This window comes from Bombus pyrosoma, linkage group LG1 (assembly GCF_014825855.1).
Source record: "Bombus pyrosoma isolate SC7728 linkage group LG1, ASM1482585v1, whole genome shotgun sequence".
In the NCBI taxonomy this organism is placed as follows: Eukaryota; Metazoa; Arthropoda; class Insecta; order Hymenoptera; family Apidae; genus Bombus; species Bombus pyrosoma.
Window position 1 is genome coordinate 4,764,266 of NC_057770.1, and position 8,992 is coordinate 4,773,257.

The 8,992-nt window shown below is 28.9% G+C and overlaps 2 protein-coding genes across 4 annotated transcripts; one reads left to right on the top strand and one right to left on the bottom strand.

The window, feature by feature from the left end:
• Window positions 1–207: 207 nt before the first annotated feature.
• Window positions 208–4,004, top strand: LOC122565801 (FAS-associated factor 1). Of its 2 annotated transcripts, none has more exons than XM_043722165.1 (12): window positions 208–423; window positions 1,061–1,129; window positions 1,218–1,500; window positions 1,576–1,753; window positions 1,842–2,118; window positions 2,180–2,282; window positions 2,349–2,494; window positions 2,568–2,722; window positions 2,797–2,992; window positions 3,054–3,157; window positions 3,249–3,574; window positions 3,718–4,004. In XM_043722165.1, the coding sequence occupies exons 1-11, from the start codon at window positions 385–387 to the stop codon at window positions 3,571–3,573; spliced, it is 1,875 nt and encodes a 624-aa protein (XP_043578100.1). In that variant the 5' UTR covers window positions 208–384; the 3' UTR covers window position 3,574; window positions 3,718–4,004. The 2 variants fall into 2 exon arrangements, with proteins under 2 accessions (XP_043578100.1, XP_043578096.1); XM_043722161.1 differs by having other exon boundaries at window positions 3,249–3,561.
• Window positions 4,005–4,151: 147 nt separating this feature from the next.
• On the bottom strand, window positions 4,152–8,391 carry LOC122565790 (exosome RNA helicase MTR4). Of its 2 annotated transcripts, XM_043722139.1 has the most exons (10): window positions 8,199–8,390; window positions 7,992–8,093; window positions 7,431–7,673; window positions 7,141–7,348; window positions 6,794–7,060; window positions 5,889–6,717; window positions 5,643–5,815; window positions 5,105–5,536; window positions 4,476–5,013; window positions 4,152–4,363 (listed from the first exon to the last, which is right to left on the bottom strand). In XM_043722139.1, exons 1-10 carry the CDS (start codon window positions 8,312–8,314, stop codon window positions 4,206–4,208), a joined length of 3,066 nt encoding a protein of 1,021 aa, XP_043578074.1. In that variant the 5' UTR covers window positions 8,315–8,390; the 3' UTR covers window positions 4,152–4,205. The 2 variants fall into 2 exon arrangements, with proteins under 2 accessions (XP_043578074.1, XP_043578082.1); XM_043722147.1 differs by lacking the exon at window positions 7,992–8,093 and having other exon boundaries at window positions 8,199–8,391.
• Window positions 8,392–8,992: the final 601 nt, after the last annotated feature.

The following is an 8,992-nucleotide window of genomic DNA, read 5'->3' on the forward strand; positions in this document are numbered from 1 at the left end:
TTATATTACGTTTTCATAAGTATAAACGTATAGAAAAGTATTTCGCATGCATTTCTTATTGTTCAAATATGATTGGAGATCGCTTGTAACGATTTGAGATTCTACCAATCATAATAGTTCACATATGTTGGAAACCTTTATTCGTGCAATGAAAATATCTTTCTTGGTATCGTTGAATATACGAACAATTATTTGCTGCTACAAGGGAAAATGTATAAACACTATATACCTAGATGGTTCAATGTTCGTTTCGAATTAGAGTGAGGTTTAAGACGTCAATGGCTTACATTAGTTGTGCATGTTGCTTGTAACGATCAAAAAGTAACGAGGTAGCGTTTTGCGATCCGCAAGTATTTTTTAAGTGTGACAGTAAACGACGACACGATGGCTGGGATCCGGGATGAGATTTTAGCTAACTTTCAGGTGATATATTGAATGATTAATTATTCGCCAATATTAAATACAAAATAGAATTTTAGGTTATGCTGTATGCATTAATGACATTGACAGTAGTAAAAAAAGATGCATAAATATAAAACAATATTTTCGTTTGTTTTGTCTTCGATCTGTCAAAATTTTAGCGATATTTTAAAGTTTATAAAAAGACAAGCATACACATATATAGGGTGGACTGAAAATCGTGGCACAACCAAAAAGAAAACGATTCTATGAGAAAAAATAAGTAAAAAAGTTTAATATGAAGTTTTCTCCTTTGAGAATTTTTTTGAAAATTCTCACAGCTCGTTTTATTAAAAAGAGAAAAAAGAGATGATTTTGAAAAATTGGTCAATTTTCATATATTGCTAATATTAAAACGATATTCTATGATGTTTAATTCTGTATATTGTTAAACGTTCTTTCACACTCTTTTTGTTTTTGTATTATTGTATTTATAAATCATAAAAACGGATAACAAAGACTGTAAAATTACAAGTACAGAAACAAACTTTAAAGAAGAATTCTGTTGTTAATTAACTCAAAAAATATTTTCTCTATTTTATATTAATATTTATATTAATTATTTATGAATAGTATAAATAAATGTAAACTATTCTTCTAGGCATGTACAGGAATTGATGATGTTGGTGATGCTATTAAATATTTAGAAGAATCAAATTGGGATTTATTGGTAACTTTTTGTATAAATTCATTTATGTATTATATTTAAAAATGCATTAGAACTTAATTAATTATTGATATTATATCATATCATATAGGCGGCAGTAAATCAAGCTATGCTTCATGCTACACAACAATTACCTTCTGAAGTAAGTCCAGATATAGAAATGATAGAAGAAATTGAAAGAATGCCTCAGGCACATTCATTATCATCCCAAACCAATTGTGATCCTAAAAGTAATTCCAAAGTAGAAGTAACAGAAAATTCAAAACCAGGGACAAGTAAACCTAAAAGTTGCGAAAGAGAAAGAACTCTTACATTCCATATTAACCATCTTAATAATGAATATAAAATAAATTTGTCTGAGTTTTCATCATTAAGTAAGTGATTAACACTTTATTATATTGTTTGTATACAACAATTAAAATGAGAGTTACACATGCATATCTTTTCAGAGGATCTCAAACAGCTTATATGGGTACAAACAAATGTGCCACCTTGCCAACAACGTTTGTATGGGTGGAAAAAAGAGCCGAAATCAGATTATAGATCGTTACAATCATTAGATTTACCTAAAGAAAATACATTGTATATGTCTCCTGCAACAGAAGATGTTGATTTAACAACTGATATGTAAGTAAATTTTCTAAAAAATGATCTGTTCAATTCTATGAAATATTTCAATTTTATGTATAATTACACATATTTATTATTTTTGTAGAGTGAGTTTATCAAATCGAATGACTCAAACGTATACTTTGAACATTAAAAATGAAATAAATAAGGAAACATATAACTTGAAATTTCCTGGAACCAATACAATTTTGGATGTAAAATCTGGCATTTATTCATTAACAGCTGTTCCAGTTCGAAATCAACAATGGAAAGGCTGGCCAAGTTCAGTAAAAAATGATAATGTTATGTTAGCTCAGAGTGGAATTTCTTATCCAGAACATGATCTGTCTGTTAATGAAATCCCCATAAAAAAAGAAAGAAAGGTATAGTAATAATTAAATTGTAAATATATGTAGCTTAAAAATAATACTTATGTACTTACAGGAAGTTATAGACCTAGTTGAGAGTGACAGTTCTATAGATGAAGATGATATAGAAGATGATGTTTTTGTAGATAATGTCAGATCCACAAAAACTCAACGTCTTAGTACGTACATTAAATTTTTTTAAATTTAATTTTACATTATCAATGATTTATTTAATTTATTTTTAGTGCCAGAAAATGTAACAGATGAAACAATAGGTACAATACATTTTGCAGAAGAATTTAAAAAACGGTATGGGCCAGCACATCCAAAATTTTTTACTGGTACATTTGAAGATGCCGTTAAAGAATCATGTTTAAAGCCTGCGAAAGAGGTTTGTAACTGATAGAATTACTTATCTTAATTAATACTTTATATAAAATATTATAATTTTTTTAATGTTACAGAGAAAATTGTTAGCTGTATATTTGCATCATGATAATAGCGTATTAGCAAATGTATTTTGCACACAGTTATTAAGTTGTGAAGCAGTACTCCAAGTTCTTTCAGCAAATTTCATTGTATGGGGTTGGGATATTACATTTGAATCCAATAAGCAAAAGTATATATAACAATGAAAGATAATTTTTTTAATAACATCAGACCTTTTTCTTGCAAAATGCTTTTAATTTACAGATTTCTTTCATCTGTAAAACAATCATTAGGATCATTTGCAACATTAGCTATGGAAAATATAGATGTTGATACTTTACCTGCTCTTGTAATTATAATGAGAGCTAGATCAATTACAGAAATGTTTACAGTAATACATGCCAATGTCGGAGTAAATGAACTATTAACTAATTTAATTCACGTTGTTGAAGTATTTCAGGTAAATGAAAATTAATATATGATGTTAATATAATCTCTAGTATTACATTTCTTCAAAATAGGAACAAAGACGTACCGATATTGGTGTTGAAGAAGAAAGACAAGCTAGAGAAAGAGTAAAACAAGAGCAAGATAGAGCATATCAAGAAAGTTTAGCTGCAGACAGGTACGTTAAAAGTATACATATAATATTTTGATAAATATATATATATATATATATATATATCCAAATTGTTTTAATTTCGATATAATTCTAGAGCGAAAGAAGAAGCGAAACAAATGCAAGAAGAGCTAGAAAAGCAACGAAAAGAACAAGCAGAAAATGAAAGGTTGGCCGAAGAAGCGAGAAAAGAAGCTCATAGACAAGCAGTAGAATCAAGTTTACCTCCTGAACCACAACAAAGTACTGGTGATGGAGTGCTAAAAGTACGAGTGCGGCTCCCAGCTGGGAAATTTTTGGAACGTAGATTTCAATCTGATACACCATTACAAACGCTTCTTAACTTCCTTATTGTGGAAGGTTACCCAACAGAAGAATACAAAGTTCTATGTAGTTGGCCTCGAAGGGATGTAAGTAGATGATGTAAGCACTTGAGTTCTCACTACGTAAATGTGCTTCTCATTTTATTGAATTAAACATGGATAAATGAGCTTTCTACATGTGTGTCATTACTTTGTAATAGTGAAGTTAAAATTTATTTAATGTTATTTTTTTATTTGTTTCAGTTAACTTCTATGGATTCGAAATTAACTCTTATGGATCTAAAATTCTGTCCTCAAGAAACAGTAATTTTAGAAGAACGATAAGTAACTTGTTGTAATTAAATTAAAATGTAGAAGTTAAACATTGCAATATTCTGAAAGTGTTATTTATTTAACAAGTTTTGAATAGTTATCAGTTAGTATGAGTTCAGTTTATTGTGTAACTACATTTTTATGCTGTATTTTTTCGTACTATTCATTCGTACGACAAATGTAGTCTTATATTATAAAAAAAAGGTTCTTTCCATGCATGTGCATTGTATATTTTAAATTCCTAAAAATAAATTACATTTCAAAAAAACTCAAACAAAAGTAGCCTTTTGTTTGTCGTTACCATGATTGCAAAAAGCATTAAAGATATATTAAAGGAGTTCAATTTGTAACAAATATGAATGGAATTTGTAATAAAAAGATATATTTTGAATAATATTTAATTTTTTTAAGAATTTGTATTATAAATATAAAGATGCAGCAAAAACGATATCACGCTTTATAAGTTTAATTGCTTCGCTAAATTTATTCTCTAAGTCCGTATTTCCAATGTTTTTCGCTGCTTGACATAACTGTCTAAGAACTTCTTCCGAACGACGCATACATCGTATGATAGAACCTAAAATAAATTAAAATTGCATTATTCCCTAAAAATAACACGTAAAGGCCTTCAATAATCTAGTAAAAAAAAAAAAAACAAAAAGAAAAAAAAACAACAATTCTAAACATACCTTCAAATATGTCTGTCATTTTACAAATTTGCAAAAAGGTAGCTCCTTTACACCAAGCATATACAACGTCCATTAAATACGGTTTAAATCGTTCTACATACGCGTCTTCATCTAATTCTAAATTAGCTTCTGTAGATACTTTTGCTATTCTTCGAGCTAAATCTTGCATTTGTCTGAGTGGACCACTTAACTCTTCAGTACACTTAGGCATCTCATTTGATTTGTCATCACAAACAAAACAACTAATTAACGCTACCATTTGCGGAACACTTAGCGAATTAAACAAACCATTAAAAATCATTTCTGTCATTAACAATTCATCAGCTCCATTCAGCTCACAAGCAACTCTGCCTTTTAGCTCTATCACATCTGATGCTGTACAATAGGCCATTCTTCGCAATACTCGTTTCCTACATTTTAGTTCATCCATTTGAAGTATTGATTTAGCTTGTTTTAATTCTAGTTTAGCTTGTTTTAGCTGATTACTTAAATCTTCTTTATGTAAAAATTGTTCATATAGAGTATTTACATCAGGATCCTACATTAACAGAAGGTAAAATATTCATTATTAATGTAAGGAATTAAAACTAAGAGAAAATATGTAAAAACAAAAGATATGACTATTTTACCTTATGCAAAGGATGAGCATATAATTTTTCTTCTAATACTTCAATTTTTTTAACAATATCTTTGAAAGCTTCATCTTCAATATGCATATCCGTAATAGGATTCAATAATGGTGGTCCATCAGGAAATCTTTTCTTTACTTCCTGTATCGTTTTTAATACGCTTTTCCTGTTATCAGATGGTCTTAAATCCCTTGGATAATACAATCTAAGTGAACTAATTTGAGAAATTAATGTGTGTATAACAGGAACTACTTCCACATCACCTTCTTCTCCTTCATGACAAGGTACAGGGCAACCTTCCTTGGAGTCTTTAGAAACATGAAGTAATATATCAATAATAATAGCAGTGCTTTCTTTCATTGGGTTTTTGGGGCTTCTCTTTTTAAAATTCACAATAATACCCCAATCAAACATTTCATTTTCATTTTTTACCTATAATTACCAATATAATTATGAAAAAAAATGATTTAAAATGTAAATAATATATATATATATATATATATATATATATATATATTATTATATATATTATACATACTTTTACTAATCTTCCAGGTTGTAAAAATGGAAGTAAATATTCTGGCTTCGTCAAAAATGACCTAAATTCAGTGCTAAGATGGTCAAGTTGCTCACGTATATCATGATAAGAAGATATATGGTTATACCTATCAATAGTCACTGCATTATATGCAATTTGCAAATCCTTCGCCTCTACAATGATATGCAGAAATAATATTTTATTCTAAATCATAATATTTAATAGGCGAAAAGATAATCCACTTACTGTTATATAGGTCTGGAATAGATGCTTGATTTTGAAATTGATAAAAGCTTCTCTCAAGCATATATTCCGGATTAATTTCTTCAACTCTCAAAAGGTTCAAAACCATGTTATAAGTTAAATGAAATGCTGAATTAATGGGATCTGGTTTTCCTTGTACAATTGCTTTACCAACGACAGGGCTAACTTGTTCATCTATCATTAATATTACTATTCCTTTTTCATCTAAACCTCTTCTGCCTGCTCGACCAGACATTTGTATGTATTCTCCGGATGTAATCCAACGAAAGTCTTTACCATCAAATTTTCGCGATGATGTAAATAGAACTGTCCGTGCTGGCATATTTAATCCCATAGCAAAAGTTTCTGTCGCGAAGAGTGCTTTTATTAATCCTTCTCCAAACAATATTTCCACAGTCTCTTTCAAAATAGGTAAAAGCCCGCCGTGATGAATACCTATACCTCGTCTTAAAAGCGGTAATACATTTTCAACTTGTGGCAAACGTCGATCTTCTTCGTTAAGAACATCCATAGCGTTATTAAATACCTCGTCTACTAACTTCTTTTCTTCTAATGTATTCAAATCTAATTTAGCCAATTGCATTGCATATATCTCACAATCTTTTTTTGAAAAACTAAATATAATTACAGGTGCGAAATTTCTTTCCATAATCATCTTAACCATTTTAAAAATATTTGTTTGCCCAGCATTTGATGGACGAATACCTCCTTTACGTCCTTTAGTATCCCCTTTAGCTGCATCACCATGATGCAAACAAGCCATTGCCCTGTTAAAATTTTCTTCTTTAAATTGTCCCGTTTCATCTACAACCTACATATAAATATAAATATGTAAATATATGTTGGTTATTACATCACAGGCTACTTGTTCATTATAGTCTACAAACCAAGTGGATACCATCACCTCCAACAGGGAATATATAATGTTGTAAAGGAGTTGGTCTATAATCTGTATAAACAACATGGCATGGTTGCTTATGTAAATGTGCAACCCATTCTACAAACTGTCTGGCATTAGGTATAGTAGCAGAAAGAAATACATAGTGCACATTATCTGGTAATAATATCAATGTTTCTTCCCAAACAACTCCTCTTTCTTTGTCACGCATATAATGAATTTCATCAAAAATTACCCATCCAACTTCCCGCATTACCTAAATATTAAATGCGCTATTGAGATTCTAGAGGGTAAGAATATTATTTACATGTAAATTTAAAAAATATTTTAAAAAACCTCAGATCCTCGATAAAGCATATTCCTTAAAATCTCAGTAGTCATGATAAGCACACTTGCTGTTGGATTAATTGTAACATCTCCAGTTACTAAGCCCGCATCCTCAAACTCTTCAAAAAATTCTCTGTACTTTTGATTACTTAATGCCTTTATAGGTGTTGTATAGATAACTCTTTGTTTATCTCTCAACGAACACGCTATTGCATACCTACAAAATTTTGTACATTATTCACTATTAATAATACATAGATTATTTAAAATATATCATTTCTTCAAATTCTAATACATACTCTGCAACAACAGTTTTACCAGCTGATGTATGTGCGGAGACTAAAACAGATTGATTATTCTCGATGCATAATATCGCTTCCTTTTGAAAAGGATCCAATACAAATTTGTACTCTTTTGCTGGTTTGCCTTGTTTATTTTCCAAGGATACATATTCATAATCTGGTGGAACTGCAACTTCGTGCGTACATGACTCAATCGTTTCTATTGTATGTATTTTGATACGTGATGTTAATTCTTCTATACTATAAAAATTTGAAAATTTGAGAATATATTATTCAAAGACAATTATTATGTGAACCGAATAAAATTTTGCAAATAATTTTTTGAAACAACTACTGTACAGGTTGTTAGAAAAAAAGTATCTAATACTTAAAGAGCTTATAGTACTCACTGAAAGGAGTAGAAAGATGTTTAATCAACATAGATTCTAAAAACAATTCTTATGATGTAAATTTAACTTTTATCATTTAGATGTATAGTTAACGGAAACATTGAATAGACATTTTTTACTGCTCTTGATAAATACTATAAGCCCTTATTTTTAACATGTTGCATCTTACTTTAAATCCTCCAATACAGGATCAGGTCGTAATTTTTTAGAAATAAATGCATCAGAATTATTTTCAAGTTCTCGTTTAGTTCCACTTCCTGCATTGGTTTCCCTGTGTGTATATTATTTCTTTTAATTAAAAAAAATTCCTTGAATTTACTTTCAGAGTACATACATGCTTATATTACGAAGAGGTTATGTAAAAGTTTATACTAACTTTTCGTTTAACGATGCGTTTATATCTTCATTTCTTGACTTTATTGGAGTTGGAATCACTTCTATATCTTCTGTTTCTTCAAAAACGTCAAACAAGTCTTCAGTAAAATTAGCCATTACAAATATAAATTTATACTCTGATCACAATTTTTATAGATTCTTTACAAAGCTTACTGTTTACATCTATCGACATTCTATATCGACTATTAAATATATCGAAAAAGTGGTCGATTATTAAATATATCGAAAAAGTGGTCGACTATTAAATATATCGAAAAAGTGGTCGATTATTAAATATATCGAAAAAGTGGTCGACTATTAAATATATCGAAAGAGTGGTCGACTATCGATTAATTTAAAATTTCAACAAATTATGTATTTAAAACTTCATACTTTCAATATAAAAGAATTTCTAATTTCCAATGGAATAAAGCGCTTTAATTAATTAGAACATAAAATACGTAAGTAGGATCAAAAGTATTTTTATTATGAAATTATAACTTATATATACATACAATAAAAAAATATCATAGAGTATATTGAATAATTCATTTCAAATATACATTAATTTTCTTTACATCAATATTTACACTAATATCATCATCATTTTTATTTCTCAAATGAATCTTATTTAAAAGTTTTATAAATTTTATAATATAAAACATATCAGACCAGATAAAAACCAAAACTTTTGTAACTTTATTTTATTTTGCTACAGGTGGCAAAATAATGTATGTATCTGCTTAATTAATTTAGGCAACACAAACCGTAGGTAAAATGGATAATTTGTCTATT

Excerpts from the sequence above, each read along its gene's own strand:
- LOC122565801 (XM_043722161.1), top strand. The coding sequence starts at position 385 with ATGGCTGGGATCCGGGATGAGATTTTAGCTAACTTTCAG. Across the intron at positions 1,501-1,575 it reads GTCTGAGTTTTCATCATTAA|AGGATCTCAAACAGCTTATA; the intron begins GTAAGTGATTAA and ends ATATCTTTTCAG. Across the intron at positions 1,754-1,841 it reads GTTGATTTAACAACTGATAT|AGTGAGTTTATCAAATCGAA; the intron begins GTAAGTAAATTT and ends TTATTTTTGTAG.
- LOC122565790 (XM_043722139.1), bottom strand. The coding sequence starts at position 8,314 with ATGGCTAATTTTACTGAAGACTTGTTTGACGTTTTTGAAGAAACAGAA. Across the intron at positions 5,816-5,888 it reads TATTCCAGACCTATATAACA|AGGCGAAGGATTTGCAAATT; the intron begins GTAAGTGGATTA and ends ATATCATTGTAG. Across the intron at positions 5,537-5,642 it reads AACCTGGAAGATTAGTAAAA|GTAAAAAATGAAAATGAAAT; the intron begins GTATGTATAATA and ends TGGTAATTATAG.